Genomic DNA, 19,962 nt, shown 5'->3' on the forward strand with positions numbered 1-19,962 from the left:
CCCAGGTGTCTTCTTACTCTGGCCTGACTGCCTCTGCTCCAGCTTGTCTCTATAGAGGGACAGTGCTCCTCTTCCATCCTTGCCTCCACCCTTTACTTCCATGTATGTTTTTCTTCTGACCAGTTCCATCACCTGCCTGCTGTAGACCCTCTTCTTAACGGCAGCAAGAGTAGTAAACAAGTAGATAAAGGCTAAGAACTCATGCTCTAATTCCAGCTAATGTAGCTTGCCACTTGGGGTCATCTTCCTATTAATATTTCTAGCATTCGATTGTAGCGCCATAAATCCAGACTTCTTTTTTTTTTTTTTTTAAAGATTTTATTTATTTATTTGACAGAGAGAAATCACAAGTAGATGGGCAGGCAGAGAGAGAGAAGCAGGCTCCCTGCCGAGCAGAGAGCCCGATGCGGGACTTGATCCCAGGACCCTGAGATCATGACCTGAGCCGAAGGCAGTGGCTTAACCCACTGAGCCACCCAGGCGCCCAATCCAGACTTCTTAATCAAGATTCTCCCCTAATGGTAGTAGAAACTACGGCAAACAGGTAGAATAAGTTGGGCAACGTTAAATCTTTCTTTTCTTTCCCTTTCTTTCTTTTTTAAAGATTCTGTTTATTTGACAGAGATCACAAGTAGGTAGAGAGGCAGGCAGAGAGAGAGTGGGGGAAGCAGGCTCCCCGCTGAGCAGAGAGTCCAATGCTGGGTTCCATCCCAGGACCCCGGAATCATGACCTGAGCCAAAGGCAGAGGCTTTAACCCGCTGAGCCAGCCAGGTACCCCACGTTAAATCTTTCTTAGAGGTCTTAATATGTGAATTTCAGATCTTCTGGACTCCAGGGCAAGCCTACATCCCTCTCAAAAGCTGTTAAGTGAAATGTGTTGGGTTAATGTCACAGAAACCCACAGGGTTAGTACTTGGATAGTCACTAACTTGAGGGTGTTTGCATCCATTCACTCCATAGTTAACATTCAGTCTTTAGGTCTCTTGTTCATCCTTGACTTTGACACACACAGCTCTCTCCAATAGGACATCCCACAGAGAGACAGACCACAGAGCTGCCAAGGAGGGCTTATTTTTGCCCCTCCTCTGAGCCGTGCTTCCAATTCTTGGCATTTGGAAAAGACCTGAATAAGCGTTCCCCTTTGTGAGAGGAGATGACTCATGATGGTATCGTGGCTTTCTTAGTTTTTTCCACATTTGGAGGTTTTGATTTGTTCCTGTGAAAGCAGCTTTCCTCACCCCCTCTTATTTCCCTAGGTTGAAACAGCAGCCACAGGGGTCCACACTACCATCCCTGCCCCATGGCTGAAGGAGCACGTGTGTTTTCTTCTGAAGCTTATGCTGCAGCAGTGTGGGACCCAGTATGAACTGGGGAAGTTATTACAGCTCTTTGTTGGAATAGAAAATCTCTTCTCTGATGGTAAGACAGTCCTTAAATTGTTAAGAAATTAGCTTCCTTAATCTTGAAAGTACTTGAGAAGGGCGTTCAGAAAGTGAAAATGCGTTTGATATATAACATTACATTTACAGTCCATAATGAGGTATGAAGAAGAGGTTGCAGGAAACTGCAGTCGTGGTTAAAGCATTTGAAACATAGCACAACTGGAGACAACCTAAATAATACAATTGTCTTCTTCTGAAGACTTGTCAGCTGCATTTCCCGTGGCTAGTCACCACCCTGTCACTGTCATTCCTTAACATGGCATCGTTGCTCGGGGTCACGTACTCTGCTTCAGGAATGACTAATCCATTTTGAAGTTTTCAAAGACCAGTGATGCTTATTTTTTTGCAGATTCCTCCAGACAATGGCAGTCTCTTAAGGTTTTTGCCAATCAAGTGAAACCAATTACTGCCTTAACCTTCTTTTCTACTTGATAATTTTAAGTTTCTGTTGCATGATTATGTTGTTGTCTCCTACTAGATTCTGATGTTTTTCATGACTGGGGTTATTTTATCACATTTAAACTCACAGGTAGTCACCTGCAGAGCTCATATCTGCACAGAAGAGTGACAATGCCCGGCTCAGTCCCTGTGGTGTGGGCTGTCAGGGCTGAGGACTGGACACAAATAGGGGTGTTTCCAAAATGCAGTGTCAATAGGAGGGGACTTGTCCATGACTCTGTAGACCAAATAGTTGGTCCTTTTAACATACAGATCTTTTCAGTGATCTGTAGTAATTTTAATTTTTTTTCAGAAGTGAACATCCTGTTTTCTTGCCGGAGTCACTATATCCTTGAAAAAGTACAAGGATTGTCTATGTTGTGAACTGTTATACTGCTTTTATTCATATAATTGTTTTGTTTTTATAGCACATTTGTGTTCTGTGTGTGTATAACATACACGTGCCTAGAGAAAAGAAATTGTTTCTCTAAAAACCTAGGTTTTATATGCTGTCAACAAAGAAACCCAGCATCTCATTACTGGTGGGTATTGTGCAGGGTATCTCCCTCTCCCTAGAACTACCTAAATCAGACCACAGCTCAGCAGGTGCCACTGGGAATAGGCTTCTACAGAATGTTTTCATGCCTGTCCTTGGTTTTGGCTCAGGTCGTGATCTCAGGATCATGGCATCGAGCCCCAAATCAGGCTCTGTGCTCAGCACGGACTCTGCTTAAGACTCTTTCTGCCCCTCTATCTTGCTCCATGCTCTTCCTCTTCAATTAATAGATAAATCTTTAGGGGCGCCTGGGTGACTCAGTCATTAACCATCTGCCATTGGCTCAGGTCATGATCCTGGGGTCCTGGGATTGAGCCCTGAATCAGGCTCCGTGCTCCTCGGAGAGTCTGCTTCTCCCTCTGCCTGCCACTCCCCCTGCTTGTGTTCCCTCTGTCACTGTGTCTCTGTCAAATAAAAAACAAAATCTAAAAAAATAAATTAAAAAATCTAAATAAATAAGTAAATATTAAAAAAAAAAAAAAGAAAAAGAACAACACCAACTCAGCTGGGTCTCCCTGGTTAAGTAGTTGTCCAAAGGAGCAAGTGATGCTCCATTCAGAATATGAGGAGACTTGGCTGTTGGCCAGCTGCAGTTTCAGCTGTGCTACCAGTTCTGTGTCTATTTTTTCTTTTTTTTTTTTTTTTTTAAGATTTTATTTATTTATTTGACAGAGTGAAGAGAGCATAAGCAGGGAGAGGGGCACAGAGAGAGTGGGAAGCAGGCTCCCCACTGAGCAGGGATCCCGATGTTGGCCTCAATCCCAAGACCCTGGGATCATGACCTGAGCTGAAAGCAGATGCTTAACCATCTGAGCCACCCAGGCGCCCCGGTTCTGTGTCTTAATTCACATGATGTCTGCACTGAATGAGCAAGTAAACAATCATAAAAATAAATGTGTTCAACGTTGGAGAAAAATTCAGAAAGTGGTGGGGTTGTCCTGAATCAATGACCAGATTTTCGCTACCACATAACAGGACTACTGACTCCCCACCCTGAGTATAAAGGCAGCTGTGTAGATGGAGTCCCTACGTGAATCTTGCAAGTTCTTACTATATAGGAGATGGCTTATGGCTTCATCTGCTAGCCAGCCAGAGTATAAAAATCGGTTTTTGTGGGGCGCCTGGGTGGCTCAGTGGGTTAAGCCGCTGCCTTTGGCTCAGGTCATGATCTCAGGGTCCTGGGATCAAGTCCCGCATCGGGCTCTCTGCTCAGCAGGGAGCCTGCTTCCTCCTCTCTCTCTGTCTGCCTGCCTCTCTGCCTACTTGTGATCTCTCTCTGTCAAATAAATAAATACAATCTTTTAAAAAAATCATTTTTTGTGTTTTCTTTTACTCACATTATTGTGTTAAACATACATACTTTCACTCTGATAGCAGCATTTTACTGATAAAATGTTTTATACCCTCTTCTCTTTGGCACAGGTCCAGATGTGAAGAAGCTCTTTGTCCTTAGCCAAATTTTAAAGGACACATCCATAGCCATTAATCATGTAATTATTAGCAGCTACAGCATTGAGAATTTCCAGCACGAATGTAAATCTATTTTGGAAAAACTGGAGACAGAGGGACGGTTTGCTTTGGCCAGAAGAGTAGCAGAATTAGCAGAACTACCTGTGGACAACTTGGTTATTGAAGAGGTATCATTAGTCTTTTAAGTTATTTGAAATCTTAGCTTTTTGATCTAGCATTAAGCAGAATCAGATGAGATAAGTGATTTATAGGAGAGGCTTTTTTACTTTGGATACACACATGACTTTCAGAAATGGATGAGCCCTGGGATGCCCATTAGTGTAGAATGTGTGCTTGAAACCAAGGTTAGCTTACAGGATGTGCTACAACTCTTATGCTTTGAATAGAATTAAATATGGGATGGCTTCATCTTGAACCCCCTTCAATTAGATAAATGTAGAATTGCTTTTCGTAGTTTAAATTTCCAGATAAAATATCCAGGATCATCTGTAGCTGAGTCTTATGTTCTTGGACTTGATTTGGCTTTGACTAGTACGGCCTACCGAGGGAGCATTAGCACTTCTGATACTTCTTTATCCAGGAGGGGCTAATAAGTGTTTTGTTAAATTTCACAGATAACACAGGAAATGCAGACCTTACAACACACCGACCAGTGGGCCCTGAAACAAGCAAGAATTGACTTCTGGACAAAGTGTCATGAGAATTTTAAGAAAAATGCCATTTCAAGCAGAGCAGCTGCTTCCTTTTTCTCAGCTCAGGCCCAGGAGGGCCCTGAGGCCCCAGGGGAGGGGGGACCGCCTGGCCTGGAGGAGCGCCGTCTGCTGCTCACACTGGCGGCTCACTGGCTTGCTCAGGAGGCCCCAGGGCCTGAGGATGAGCTGGAGGAGCTGGAGAAGCAGATCTGGCACTGCCGCATTGCCCAGCATGCCCTCAGAGACAAACAGGAGGACGCAGAGCCCAGGTTTCCTCAGCACATCTCAACTAGTGGGGAGCCGTCCTTTGATAATGTAGCCCACAAGTTTTCCCTCTCCATGTTGGCTGCTCTGAACACAGCAAAATATTTAGAACTTAATGGCCTTCCACCCAAAGAGACTTGTGAGAGCAGACTGGATTGGAAGGAGCAGGAGTCCCTTAACTCTCTGATTGGGCGCCTATTGGATGATGGCTGTGTCCATGAAGCAAGTAGAGTGTGTCGGTATTTTCATTTCTACAATCAAGATGTCACCTTGGTGTTGCACTGCAGAGCACTGGCTGCGGGGGAAGCTAGTGTGGATGGCCTGCACCCAGAGATCCGTGCTGTCCTCCAAAGCACCCAGCGGCTTGAGGAAGAAGAACCTGGCACTCCACTAAGAAAGGTCCAAAGTAGTAAGTGAAGGAGAGCAAACAGCCCTGAGTCCCGAACAGAGCTGTGGGCACTCTTTCCCGGAAGGAAGCGGTTCCTTTTGGCAGACTGGTTGAACGAGCCAAGGGTAATCCATAAACTAGGTAGTTAACTTGTCAGTGAAATAGAAACTTAAGTTTTTTAACTAGCTGTATATCCAAGTTGGAGGGAATTTACTCGATTTGTAGCTAGTTCATTGAAATTATTCTATACCATTAGTCATGTTTCTAATTGTACATTGATGGTATATAGAAATATACTGATTTTTGTGTTACTCTTATATCCTGTGACCTTGCTAAACTTGCTTATCCTAGGGGTTTTCTTATAGATTCCTTAGTATTTTCTAGAGACCATACTATCTAATAGAGATGGTTTTATATCTTCTTTTCCAATCCGAATGCATATTATTTTTTTGTCTCCCTTTATTGCCCTGGCTAGGACTTCTGGTATGACGTTGGATAGGAATGGTAAGAGCAGATATATTTGCCTTGTTACAGATTTTAGGTAGAGAGCATTCAGCCTTTTCTTTTTTTAATTCAAGTATGATAAACAAACAGTATAGTTTCAGGTGTACAGTGTGATTCAACATATTTCATTGCTCATCAGGATAAGTGGAATCTTAATGGCCTTTACCAGTTTCATCCATCCCTGCACCCACCTCTCCTCTGGTAACCATCAGTTTGTTCTGTATAGTTAAGAGTATTTTTTGTCTCTTTTGTTCTTTGTTCATTTGTTTCTTGAATCCCATGTATCAGTGAAATTATATGGTATTTCTTTTTCTGTCTTCTTAGCATTATACCCTCTAAATCCATCCATATTGTTGCAAATGGCAAGATTTCATTCTTTCTTATGGCTGAGTAGTATTTCAGTGTGTGTGTGTGTGTGTACACACATACATACACCACATCTTCTTTATCCATTCATCTGTGAATAGACACTTGGGTTGGTTCCATATCCTGATTGTTATAAATAATGCTGCAGCAAACATAGGGGTGCATATATCTTTTTGAATTAATGCTTTTGTGTTCTTTGGGTAAATATCCAGTAGTGAAATTACTGGATCATAAGGTAGATCTATTTTTAATTTTTTGAGAAACCTCCATACTGTCTTCCACAGTGGCTACACCAGCTGGGATTCCCACCAGGAGTGCACAAGGATTCCTTTTCCTCACCAATACTTGTTATTTCTTGTGTTGTTGTTTTTTTTTTTTTATTTTAGCCATTCTGACAGGTATAAAGTGATATCTCATTGTGGTTTTGATTTGCATTTCCCCAATGATGAGGTATGTTGAGCATCTTTTCATGTGTCTTTTGGCCAACTTTATGTCTTTGGAAAAACGTCTATTCATGTCTTGTATTTTTTTAGTTGGATTATTTGTGGGGGTTTTGGTGTTGAGAAGTTCTGTATGTATTAACCCCTTATCAGCTACGTATTTGCAAATATCTTGTCCCATTCAGTAGTCTGTATTTTGTTTTGTTGATGGTTTCATTTGCTGCGTAGAAGCTTTTTATTTTAGTGTATTCTCAATAATTTAATTTTGCTTTTTCTCGCTTGCCTGAGGAGACATGTAGAAAAATATTTCTACAGCTGTCAGAGAGATTGCTGCCTATGTTTTCTTCTAAGAATTTTATGGTTTCAAGTCTCACTTTTAGATCTCTAATCCATTGTGAATTTTGCGTGTGTGTGTGTGTGTGTGTGTGTGTGTGTGTGTGGTGTAAGAAAGGATCCAGTTTCATTCTTATCCATGTAGCTGTCCAGTTTTCCCAGCACCATTTGTTAAAGAGACTGTCTTTGAAAGCATTCAGTCTTTCATAGTTAAGTATGATATTAGCTATAGGTTTTGTGTTTTTTTTTTAAAGATTTTATTTATTTATTTGACAGATAGAGATCACAACTAGGTGGAGACGCAGGCAGAGAGAGAGGGGGAGGGGGAAGCAGGCTCCCTGCCAAGCAGAAAGCCCGACACAGGGCTCGATCCCAGAACCCTGGGATCATGACCCCAGCCGAAGTCAGAGGCCCCAACCCACTGAGCCACCCAGGAGCCCCAACTATAGGTTTTTTGAAGATAATCTTTGTCATGTTGAGGAAGTTCCCTTCTATCACTAGTTTGTGAGAGTCTTTTTATCATGAATCAATATTGAATTTTGTCATTTTTTTCTGCATCTATTGATATGATTATTTGGGATTTTTTCTTTAGACTATTGATTACATTAGGTAGATTACATTAATCTTAAAATATTAAACGAGGTTTGCCTTCCCAAGATAAATCCCACTTAGTCATAGTGCATTACAACTTTTAGATACATTATTATAATCAGTTTTCTACTTTGAAAATGTTTACATTTATATTCATGAGGAATATTGACCTGTACTTTTTTGGGGGGTACACTTTGTCTGGTTTATGTATCTGGGTAATGCTGGTTTCATGAGTTGGAAAGCACACCTTCCTCTTCTGTTTTGTTTTGTTTTTTCACCCTTTGGAAGACATTGTAATGGAATTGGTGTTAGTCCTCTTCAAGTAGTCAGTAGAATTTACTAGTAAAACCATCTGAACCTGGAGATTTATGCTTTGGAAGACTTTTTTTATTTTTTATAAATAACTTTTTAAAAAAGATTTTATCTATTTATTTGACAGAGATCACAAGTAGGCAGAGAGGCAGACAGAGCGAAGAAGGAAAGCAGGCTCCCTGCCAATCAGAGAGCCTGATGCGGGGCTCGATCCCAGGACCCTGGGATCATGACCTGAGCCGAAGGCAGAGTCTAACCCACTGAGCCACCCATGTGCCCCACTTTGGAAGACTTTAAACTACAAATTTAATTTCTTTCTTAGTTATACAACTAATTAGGTTATCTTTTTCACCTTTGAAGAGTTTGTGGTTTTTGAAGAAACATTTTTTCCTGCCTTTGGGTTATTTGAACATTTTTTAGTCTTCCATTTTAATTTATTCTAATTTTGACTATGTAGCTTTGCATAGGTTTTTCGTTGGTTGGTTTGTGGATTACATTAAACACTTTTTACAGTGTACTTAAAATCAGTATTTTACTACCTCAGCTGGAATGTAGAAACCTTACCACCTATAAAGTCACTTCTTTGCCTTTGCCTTTATGTCTTACTTTTCTTTTCTTTTCTTTTTTCTTTTTTTTTTTTTTTTTTGAGAGCACATGCACCTGTGTACCAGCTATGGGGGGTGGGGGGGAGGGAGGGGCAGAGAATCTCAAGCAGAGCCTGAGCCGAGCTAGGAGAATCTGAGAGGGACCTCAATCTCACAACCCTGAGATCATGACCTGAGCTGAAACTTAGAGTCCCCATCGCTTAGCCAACTGAGCCACCCAGGCGCCCCTACTTGTCTTATTATATTACCTCTACATAACATTGAAATCCACATAAAACAGTGCTAGAATTTTTACTTTCAACCAAAAAACATATTTTTAAAAACTCAAGAGGAGAATAATTATATTTACTCAGATATTTATAATTTTTTTTTGCTTTTCCTTCATTCCTTTTGTTCCAAGTTTCCTTCTAGTTTCTCTTCCCTCTGTCTGAAGGACTTCCTTTAGTGATTCCTTTAGTGATTCTAGTTGTCTGCTAGTAACACATTCTCTTAGTTTTTCTTCATTGTTTAGCTTCATCTGAGAATGTCTATTTCACCTTCATTCCTGGAGGATGATTTTTACTGGATATAGAAAATTCATTTTTTTTTCAGTGCTTAAAAATGTTGTACAACTTTTGATCTCCATGGTATCTGATGAATAATCTGCAGTCATTTGAATTATTCCCCTATAGATAATGCATTTTTCTCTGGTTGCTTTCAAGATTTTTTTCTATGTTTAATCTTCAGCAGTTTGATTTTACATGAGGGGCATGTGTTTCTTTGAGTTTATCCTGTTCGGGGTTCACTGAACATTCTTGAATGATTGCGTTTATATGTTTCATCAAATTTAAGTAGTTTTCAGACATTATGTTTTCAAATACTTTTTCAGCACTATACTCATAGTCTTTCCCTTCTGGGACGCCAGTGACGCAAATCACAGAACTCTTATTTCTGCTGTCTTACAAGTCCTTTAGACTTTACTCTATTTTTTTTTTTTCTGATTTTTTTTTCTCTTTCTTGTTCAGATTGGAATTTTTTTTTCCCCAGATTGGATAATTTCTGTTTGTCCATCTTCAGTTTCAGTAACTCTTTCCTCTGGTATTTGCATGCTGCTGTTGAATTATTTCTGTGATTTTAAAATTTCAGTTATTTTTCACTTCCAAAATTTCCATTTTCTTCTTTATACCTTCTGTTTCTTTGAGACTTTTTGTTTTTCAGTCTGTCTCAAGAACATTTATAATTGTTGTAACAGTTTGTATAATAGCTGCTTTAAACTATCAGGTAACTTCAACGTTTATGTCATTTTATCTATTTTTTAAGATTTTATTTATTTACTTGATAGGGAGAGACACAGTAAGAAGGAAACACAGGCAGGGGGAGTGGGTGAGTGAGAAGCAGGCTTCCTGCTGAGCGGGGAGCCCGAATCATGACCCAATCTGAAGGCAGAGGCCCAATGACTGAGCCATCCAGGCGCCCCCATCTGTGTCATTTTAGTACTAGGTGTCATCTGTTGATTGTCTTTTCTCCTATGAATTGAGGTTTTACTGCAGGATTTTTGTATGTTGAGTAATTTTGAGTTGCATCCTGGACATTTTGGAAAGTATGTTATGAGATTCTGGGTGCTTGTTTAAATCTTACAGGGAATGGTGATTATTTAAATTTTTAATCTTTCAAAAATTTTTCAGCAGATAGTTGACCTGGTTAGGTTTGGGCTGCAAGTTCCAACCCACTTTCTTTTGCCTGTGGATCTACTATCAGTTGGGCTTCCAGCCTCTTTGTGGTGCTGTTCAGATCTGTGGTGTGTATATGCGGCATCCTGGGGTCAGTCCTCAGCCTGGGTGGTGGTCTGTGAATTCAGCTCTCAGGATCTTGCTACACTGACAAGGAGCAGATCTCCAGATGCAAAGCCCAGGTGTGAGCCCTGGAATTGATAAACAGCTTTATTGTGGGGCTTTCTGAATCTCTCTCCCAGGTATTTCCTTGCTCCCTGAGGCTTCCCTTTGTCGTCTTATGGCCCAAAGCTGGAGTTCTAGCTCCCTCGTTCTGTTAGCACGCCCCTGACCACACCTGTATCCTGGGCCAGCAGACAGGAGGATAATGCGAAAGGAAACACGGGTTCACTGCATCGTCTGGAGCCCAGAGCAGCCAAATCTAAAAATAAGATTAGGCTCTGAGTTTGGGATCTTAGCAGCTGCTGCTGCAGCCCCTCCCACCATAGCCCCGGGGCTGCTGGGGAGTGGAGGGGAGAAAGCTCGGAGGAGCTCCCTCTCCTGTTCCCCGACTGCGATTGTGGAGTGTGTGCTCTCTCTGCCAGAGTTAGCGCTTAGTTTTGGGTTTCAGGCAGCATTGCATTCAGGCTAGAGGTTACTAGAGGGGGAAAGATGATCATTTGTGTCATTTTGTGCATCCTGCTGTGTGCTGGGATTTACACCGAGTTCGGTTGGTGAGACCGGGTGCGGTGAACTGCCTCTACCGGCCCTCCATCTGGAACCCCAGTGAAGGACTTTAAGCAGGGAATTACCCGGTCTGAGTTGTTACTTACTTACTTTTTGGTCTTTAAAGCATATTTTAAAATGTGTAATATCTTAAATGCAAAAGTATTCCATGCTTAGTGTAACAGATCACAGTAAGGAAGTGCATAAAGTACAAAGTGAAAATCATTCACCCAGTAGCCATCCCCTACCCCCACCAAGTTCCCCAGAATAATGTCTTTTACTCACTTGGGATGTGCTGTTTTCTCTGTGTGGGTTTACACATGTTATGTGCACACATACACCCCATTTATTTTTTTTTACAAAACTTAAGTTATATCATTAACTTAAGTTCAACTTAAGAAACTTAAGTTATACATTTTTTTCCTGTCAGTATACATGTATTGACCTCATTCTTTTTAATGGCTGCAGAGTATTCTGTATGGATATACTATTTAATGCTATATATTGATATACACTTAAATTATAATTTTACTTAAACTTTTATTATTTAACAGTACTTTATTGGTACATACTTAAATCTTTCAATTGTGTTTTTGTTACAAGGAACATTGTGACCTAAATACTCTTTAATACTTTTTTCCCTAATAGGAACACTTTCTCAAATTAAGACCATTTTCTTCTATTTTCAGCTAAAAGCTCTTTTTGTTTCTTTTCAAAAATCTGAAACGGATTTTAGTTTTTTTATCATGCCTTTCAGGCTTCTATCCATATGAGCCTTGGTTTTTGTGATGGGCATTTTGGAAGGACTCTCCTGGATCTGTGGGAGATTGATGTGGGGAGGCGCAGCCGGCAGCAGGACCCGGTAGCAGCCTCTCACACTCAGGGTCATGAAGACTGTAAGGGAGCCTGTGACCGGGGACATGTTTTGGAGACAGTCAGCTAGACCTGGTGACTTACGTGATATTAGAGGAAAGGGGGAGGGTGTGTGGAAGAGAGTTTAGCAGACATCTTTGGTGATGATCTAGTGTTTTCATTAGGTGGCTTGGAGTCTAGTAGCCTGTGAGGCTCCCAGGCTGGGATTTCCTCAAAGATGGCGATGAAATAAGCTCAAGTGGGGTATGGGCCCGGTCAGAAGTGGTCTCAGACCCAGGGAGAGTCACGGGGATGCAATGGAAGAAGCAGTGAGCAGAGAGGTGGTGTCATGGGCGTTAGGGGGAGGCCTCCACTTGGTAGCTTAAAGCCCCTTCTCAGACCTGTATCTGCTTCCAGCTTCGAGTTTGGATAGTCAGTCGTTTGTGATGCTGCCCCCCAGTGATGAAGTGGTGACTAATCTGGAAACTCTGACAAGCAAATGCCTCCATGGGAAGAACTACTGCAGGCAGGTCCAGTGTCTGTATGAACTTGCCAAGGTACGTGCTCTGGGGGTGGGATGGGGGGAGGGGAGCAGGAAGTTGCAGGTAGATTTTGGATGCTGCCAACTTGGCCTTTCACATGATAATCATGATGTGGGAGCAGATGACTCATCAGGATGTTGGCCCCTGTAAACGCATCCCTGGGAATACGGGGCAGATGCCAGGCCAGCCGGGCCTTTTGAGTCCTGGCTGTGGCCCATCCAGCCAGAGCGAGGGCAAGGCATTCCACACCTCTGGGTTCCTGGTTCTCCCATCTGTACATGACCTAACCCTAAAGGTCCCTTCTGACCGTGATATCTTGGTTGGTTTCAGGATTGTTGGGGGATTTCCACAGGGGAGAAGCCGAAATAAGTTGGAAAAATACAACAAAATGGAATATGAGGACTATAAAAACAGGAACCCAAGCAGCTGAGAATTGTCTGTGACTTTGTACTGATTGAGGGGCAAAAACCATACACTCTCAGAAGCAGAAGAGCACAAGGGACACAATGCCAAGCACTAAAGCCCTTCTTTGGAAGGGCTTCTCTGGAGACGGAGGGTTTTGCTACTGCTGTGGGAAGAGTAGAAGGCGGCCTCTTGCCTTTTTATCCAACTTTCTTGCATGTCATAACATTTAGAAAGCTCAGTGTTCAACAAGATGTAAGTCACCTGATGGCTTCTGAAGACAAGCCTTCAAGACTTGGCTCCAGCTCATTGGTGAAGTCAAAGAAAGGGCTAGAAAATGGTGTTGGCTGCTTCTGAGGTTTCTGCTTGGGGTGCAGGATCTCTAAGCTCAGCAAACCATAGAGTTAGCCCATATGGGGTTTCAGAAAGGGCTGTCTTTTGCTAGCTTTTTCCTGGCTCCTAACAGGAGCTTTGACCGACTTTGCCTTCCTCTCAGGAGTTGGGCTGTTCCTACACAGATGTGGCCACTCAGGATGGTGAGACCATGCTCCGGGCTATCTTGGCCTCTCGGCAGCCGGACCGATGCAGGCGCGCCCAGGCTTTCATCAGCACCCAGGGCCTCGAGCAAGATACCGTGGCTGAACTTGTGGCTGAAGAGGTGACCCGAGAGCTACTGACCCCGTCAGAGGGAACAGGTACCCCACCAGACAGGCCTCCCCAGCCCCTGAGAGCACATTCTCAAGTCCCAGCAGTAAGGACGTGGGTGCTCCGCCCCTATGCCTCCCACACACTGCCCTCTGACATTGTCAGGTTGCACTTGCCAGGAGAACACGTGGCATTTATGTTGTTGCTTTTCATGGATTGTTTTAGGATTAACGCTTAGAGCAGCCTTGCCCTTCTCTGAGCTGGTGAGCTACTGCTGACCTTTGAGGGGACACCAGGCCGAGGAATGTGAGCTCAGCAGAGCAGGGAGCTGTCCTGGGGGCTTCGTTGGTGTCCCCTTCCAGTGCCCAGGCCTGGGCAGAGTGGGCCTCTTAGCCGGGGACTCTGACCTTGCTCTCAGCTTGCAAGGTTAAAGCCACATGTTTTTCCCCATCTTTCTCTACGTACAGGACAGAAGCAGATGTTCGCTCCAGCAGAGGAAAGCCAGACATTTCTTCAGCTGACCACTCTGTGTCAAGATCGCACGTTGGTAGGCATGAAGTTGTTGGACAAGATTTCCTCCGTTCCCCATGGGGAACTGTCTTGCAGTAAGTTCTTGGCTGTTTTCTTCTATGTTGGAGGCCCAGGGAGGTCTCCAAGAAGTCTTCTGGCGTTAGCCTTTCCAAAACACTGTTTGGATCCTTGTTCCTGCTCTGGATCCCCACTGGGGTGTGTAAGTTCTTAGTGGAGAGCCAGCAGTTCACTGAAGAAAATGTAGAAAAACATACATGGAAAAGCAGCCCCAACTGTGAAAGTGCACAAGAGGGCAACCTGGTAACATTCCTCAGTTAGCTTCCTCTTCCTCTTCCATCACCCCACACAGCAGAGATCACCATCCCCATTTTTGAAGGAAACTGAAGCTTAGAGAGATTGAGGAACTTGTAGCTGTTACGTGGCAGAGGGACCCAGACGGTGACCTCGAAGCTTGCTGGCTTTTCACAAGTCTGTAGTTCATTCTAGGCAGTCAGTAGTATGTGTCCCTCTGATCTTCTGTGTGAGTCTGTAGGCTTCTGTTTTCCAAAAATGGCATGTGTAGACTGTTTATAATTACCTTATGAACATGCTTTCCATGATAGTATTCTTCTATATATCTTTCTTACTGGTTACATGGTATTTCTCATAGAATTAAAAATTTTTATACCCTAATTCCGGACCTTTAGTTGGCTTCCAGTTTTCTGCTGTTTCAGACACTGGGACAGACATCCTTATGGGCAAGTTTATATGCCCATCCATGATTATTTCCCTAAGATAAATTCCTGATTCCAGAGTATATCCATTTTTAAAGTTTTATAGGTCTGTAGTCAAATTTTACTCCAAAGCTGGTGAGGTCAAGGATCTCAGAGGATCAGTGGGGGGCCTGCTCCCGATGGGCTGTCCGTATAGGCCCCTTCCCCCTGCTGCCCAGGTTCATAGCCTTGTCTTAACCACCGCCTCATGTCCCCAGCTGCGGAGCTGCTGATCCTGGCCCATCACTGCTTCACGCTCACGTGCCACATGGAGGGCATCATCCGGGTCCTGCAAGCTGCCCGGCTGCTCACGGACAAACACTTGGCCCCCAGTGAGGAGTACGGGCTGATGGTATGAAGCCCCTGACCCCCTGCCCTCCTTTCTGAGGAAAGTTTTGAGAGAATGGATAGGCTGGCAGCCAGTCCAGAGCTGGTGAGGTCTTAGGGCAGGTGCCCATCTGGATATGACTCCCACACTGGGGGCTGGCCGGGCGGCTCAGCCCTCTGCTCCAGGTTAGGACTGCTGTCACAGTCAGAGACTGTTCCAGAGGAGCAGCCCTCAGAAGGATCCCTGCCATGCTCCAGGGCTGGCCCACCCCCTTGCCAGGGCAGTTAGTTTTTCTAGAGGGCTGAGTCAGCTGTATTTCCCCCCAAAACAAGATTTGCATTCTGTCTGAAGTGAGCTGAGGACTCATGCCCCTGGTGGCATGTCAGCGCTTACAGTCACATGTACACAAAACAAAGGCGGCAATGGCCCCTGGTGTCCCAGTGAACCGGCCTTTCTGAATCCTCCAGAGGGGGCCCTGTTGGGTCCACAGGAAGGGAGGAGGGAGTGAAGAACAGCGGCCTGGCATGAGCCCTTCTGCTCCCCTGGAGCTTGGCATCTGAAAGCAGCCACACTGGAGGGGAATAGTGGGCTGGCTGAGAGAGCTCCAGCTGCTGCTGACACAGGCGGCCCTTGCCCTTCCCAGGTGCGCCTCCTCACTGGCATCGGAAGGTATAACGAGATGACCTACATATTTGACCTGCTGCATAAAAAGCACTACTTCGAAGTACTGATGAGGAAGAAGTTGGATCCGGTAGGTGTACGGTAATTTGAGCTCCGGGATGGTGTATACTATTGACATTTAAGAGTCTCAGACTTGTCAGGAATAATCCTAACCAGGGTGGAGCCCTCGATCTGGAGGGAGGGAATGAACTCCCTAGGACACGCACTGCAACCTGTAGCTTCAGGTTAGCTTCAGGCCAGGTAGCGATTATGCCGACAGACATTAAGTAACAGACAAAATGAGTTTGCGCACTGCCACCTCAGCCTCGGTCACCTATCTGAACACTGGCTCTGGTGGGGCAAGAACCACTTCAGTGAGCTCAGTGGAAGTGGATTAAGCAGCTCAGAAGTGGAGAGTTGGGGGGGGGGACCATGAGAAAGCCTTAGGAAGTGAATGCTGAGGCCTGGCCCTGGAAGGCTGCAGAGCGATTTGTGGTGATGACCCCAGAGGAGGCTTGGAAGCCGAGGGTGGACGTGCCAGGCCTTCAGGCTGTCTGTCGGTAGCATGCTCTGTGACATCTGGTGTGTCACAGAGCTTCTGTTTCCAAGTCATTCGTTTGGCTGATTCATTGCTTCAGTACCTCTGAAGACTTAAAAACCGAGGCACATTTTTGGCTTCCGGGAACGTGGGCTCAAGTCCAGAAGGACTAAAGAGATGACGTAGAGAAAGTCTCCCCAGTACTGGGCTAGTTTCAGGACAACCCAGTCCCACTGTCAGGAGAGGAGCGAGTCCTGGACCTAGGCACACTTTCAGGATACCCCAGAGGGTTTTCAGGATTGTTTTTGAGGTATTTTCATTTCTGCATGTAAATATTCTTTTAGTAACTCTTTTTCTGATTACAAAAGTAATGCATATTCAGTGTAAAGACACTTGGAAAACAGCATGCCACAGAAAAAAGCCCTCTGTTATCTATCAACCATCTGGAGACAGCCACTGCTAACAATTTGGTTTAGGCCCTTTTTCTGCACAGGTACCACAAACATAGATACATATGTATTTAGATAGTTTCAGCAAAACTTTACTAATGCTGTGTAGATATGAAAGAGCTGGCTTTTCTCACTTAATAAGCATGTCATGAATATCTTCCAAGTCAACACTGGTTTTAATGGCTACATGGTATTCTCCTAGCCCTGGTTTTGGACATCTGGATGATTTCTGATTGTCTGCTATTAAATATCTTTGTTACGTGCATCTCAGCACTTCTTTCTGCTTATTCCTTAAGGGGTCGATTCCTCGACGTGGCTTGCTGGAGTAATGCGCATGTGCACATCTTTTAGGTCCTCCCTTCCAACTGTTTTACCATTCACATTCTCACCAGCAGAGGATGCACCTGTTTTCTTATATTCCGGGCAGCATCAGCTTCTGTGTTTAGTTTTGGTTATCTTCTTTTGGGGAGAGTTTCTAAGGAACTTTCTGAACCAAGACACTCAGCTGGTCATGTCTGCCTTGCAGTCACTGGTTGACCCCAGTACTCCCTGTTTTTTCCTGGGCAGAGTGGCACCCTGAAGACGGCCCTCCTGGACTACATCAAACGTTGCCGCCCTGGGGACAGTGAGAAGCACAACATGATTGCTCTGTGCTTCAGCATGTGTCGGGAGATTGGGGAGAACCATGAGGCGGCGGCCTGCATCCAGCTGAAATTGATCGAGTCCCAGCCCTGGGGTGAGCACAAGTCACAGCAATGCTCCCGGGCCAGTGCCGCCCGCCACCCACCAGCCCAGGTTCTAAGGGCTGAGGAGGGGCAGGAGACCAGGAGACCACTCTCCACTGTGGCTGCTCATAGCCACTCGTGGAGCAGGCGGGAGGCAGAAGGGGATGTGGAAGGCATCAGCCCCGTCTGCAGTCTGTGCAGATGGGGTGTCATCAGTCAGGAAGCAGTGTGTCTGCTGAGGCCATGCAAGCCTGCCTTGATACTTCTGAGAACTGGAGGAGGCCTACCAGTGTGTGCACACCTCAGCCAATAGCCTTTACCCGAGCAAGTCGTACCTGCCTCCCAGTGCGAGCGGGGGCGGGGACGTTTCCAGTGCAACCCACATCACTGACTGGGATGGGAGTGACCTTGGGAGTCACACACCTGGTGGGTTTCCTTCTTTACTGCAGAGGACAGCCTCAAGGATGGGCAGCACCTGAAGCTGCTGCTGCTGAAAGCCCTGACCCTGATGCTGGACGCGGCGGAGAGTTACGCCAAGGTAACAGCAGATCCTATTCCAGTGCGGCCTTAGAATGCGATTTTGTCCCTGGGCTTTTCCCAGTAAAGGGGTCTACTGGGGGCAGAAGGGGTTAGTCAGTTGCTGGAAGAATCGCAGGGGAGATGGCAACCGTCTATCTATGCCTACTTTACCTTTGTTCCTCAGGACTCCTGTGTGCGACAGGCCCTGCACTGTCACCGGCTCACCAAGTTGATAACACTGCAGATTCACTTTCTGAACACGGGCCAGAACACGATGCTCATCAACCTGGGCCGCCACCGGCTGATGGACTGTCTTATGGCTCTACCTCGGTTCTACCAGGTAAGCAAGGAAGGGAAACCTAGCCAGCATCCTCTCCTGCTGTCCCTCTCCCGGGGCCCACAGGTTGAGTGACTTGCCTGAGGCGTCAAGGCTAGTGACAGAACCAGGGCCATTCTCAGCTTTTAACTTAAACTGTCGGATTCCATGGCAGTGTTAATTAGTACATTGTTTGGGCAGAGGTTGGAGGATGGTGAGGCGCTGCAGTCTCTTTTCCTGCTCTGAGGCCAGGGACAGGGAGATAGCCTTGCTGCTCACACAGCTGGGGTTGGAGCAGACCTGCTGGCAGGCTGAGCGTCTCCCAGCCCCACTGTTTCTAGAATGGTGCACCTGGGGTAGCAGGAGTCAGGGCTTTTGGGAGGCTGGTATTTAGCCCGTGAATGAGAAATGGTTACCAGGGAATCCGCCCTTCCCCTGTTCCTTACACAGTTGCGTTAGGGGAAAAAATACTGTTTCTCAGCAGTTTTTATTAATGCATTGTGAAGATTAAAAACACTGCAGGACGGGGTTTAAAGGCAGAGAAATGTCGAACATCAAACTTTTCCCCAAGGCTAATACATAGACCCTATCAGCGTAATTGGTGATGCCCACACTCACTGCAAATGCACAGTACTGTGTTCTAGAACAGCTTGCCTTCAGTTTTACATCAAATAGGGCCTTAATGGTATCTTCCCCTCTATCCTTTTAAGGCTTCTATTGTGGCCGAGGCCTATGACTTTGTTCCGGATTGGGCAGAAATCCTCTACCAACGAGTGATTCTTAAAGGAGATTTTAATTACCTGGAAGAATTTAAGCAGCAAAGGCTATTAAGATCTAGTATATTTGAAGAGATTTCCAAAAAGTAAGTATTAAAATGCCTCTGCTTTGAGTAAGGCATGGGTAAGAATTTTATGGCTAAATAGAACATGCCTATAGATACCTCTGCCTGAGATGGCAGATGTCAAGAATCCCCAGATGCAAGAGATCATTTAACAAAGTTATGCAGACAGATGGATGAGAACGGTGTCCTCACAGTGCTCTGTATTTAAAATGGGAGGATAGCTACTCAGCCTGCCTGAGGTACCAACAACCCTAAACCTCAGGGGCCCCCTTGAGAGTACAGCACTTACTCCAAGGCGAGCATGAAGGTAACATTTTAAATGAAAATAATTTCAGTGTTTATGTAGTACCCCCTAATACTAGTCTTAAATAATTTCTCAAATTCCAGGATCCTCTCTAAATAGCTGTGTCAGTGACAGGCCTCACTCCAAATGCAGGATTGTAACCCATATGTTCTTATGTTCGTCTAGATACAAACAACATCAACTGGCTGACACAGCTGTGAAAAACCTGAAGAAGTTACTCACATACTGTGAAGATGTCTACCTATATTACAAGCTCGCATACGAACACAAATTTTTTGACATTGTAAATGTGCTGCTGAAGGACCCTCAGACTGGCTGCTGTCTGAAGGACATGCTAGCAGGTTAGGTGGATTCAGATGACAGGAGGGTGGTTATTGTGGAGATGTCCTAGGCGCCTATTTTCTGGTACTGAGATGAGGTACTGACAGATGTTTGTGATCAGGGTAGGATAATGCATTGGGGATATTTGTTTTCAAGTTGTAAAACCCCAGGACTGACCATAACCAGTCCTTTGTGAACAGTGAGTAAAGAATGAGAGAATTTTCACAAGGAAATTATTTAAAAGTGATTGTTCATCTACACCACTTTATATAGATATTGGTATTAAGATCAAAAGCTCCATCTTCCTGAAGTCTGGCTTCTATTTAGAGATACAATATTGATTAAAGAATACCTGTGCCTGCAGATTCCAGTTTCAAAGGAATTTAATATTATTTACAGAGTTAAGGAACAGATGATACAT

The 19,962-nt window shown here is 44.6% G+C and overlaps 1 protein-coding gene across 1 annotated transcript in view; it reads left to right on the plus strand.

Moving 5' to 3' along the window:
* SPG11 (SPG11 vesicle trafficking associated, spatacsin) overlaps positions 1–19,915 on the plus strand; it is a 95,829-nt gene extending 75,914 nt beyond the window's left edge. Inside the window, exons 28-40 of the mRNA XM_044230048.1 lie at positions 1,258–1,420; positions 3,860–4,074; positions 4,522–5,272; positions 12,086–12,225; positions 13,109–13,307; positions 13,725–13,862; positions 14,759–14,892; positions 15,512–15,619; positions 17,083–17,251; positions 17,690–17,778; positions 17,944–18,099; positions 18,786–18,937; positions 19,386–19,915. Of these exons, the coding sequence (XP_044085983.1) occupies positions 1,258–1,420; positions 3,860–4,074; positions 4,522–5,272; positions 12,086–12,225; positions 13,109–13,307; positions 13,725–13,862; positions 14,759–14,892; positions 15,512–15,619; positions 17,083–17,251; positions 17,690–17,778; positions 17,944–18,099; positions 18,786–18,937; positions 19,386–19,566 (2,595 nt within the window). The 3' untranslated portion in view covers positions 19,567–19,915. The remainder of the gene's footprint in view (positions 1–1,257; positions 1,421–3,859; positions 4,075–4,521; positions 5,273–12,085; positions 12,226–13,108; positions 13,308–13,724; positions 13,863–14,758; positions 14,893–15,511; positions 15,620–17,082; positions 17,252–17,689; positions 17,779–17,943; positions 18,100–18,785; positions 18,938–19,385) is intronic.
* The last annotated feature ends 47 nt before the right edge of the window (positions 19,916–19,962 follow it).

The sequence above is a fragment of the Neovison vison genome, chromosome 13 (genome assembly GCF_020171115.1).
Source record: "Neovison vison isolate M4711 chromosome 13, ASM_NN_V1, whole genome shotgun sequence".
In the NCBI taxonomy this organism is placed as follows: Eukaryota; Metazoa; Chordata; class Mammalia; order Carnivora; family Mustelidae; genus Neogale; species Neogale vison.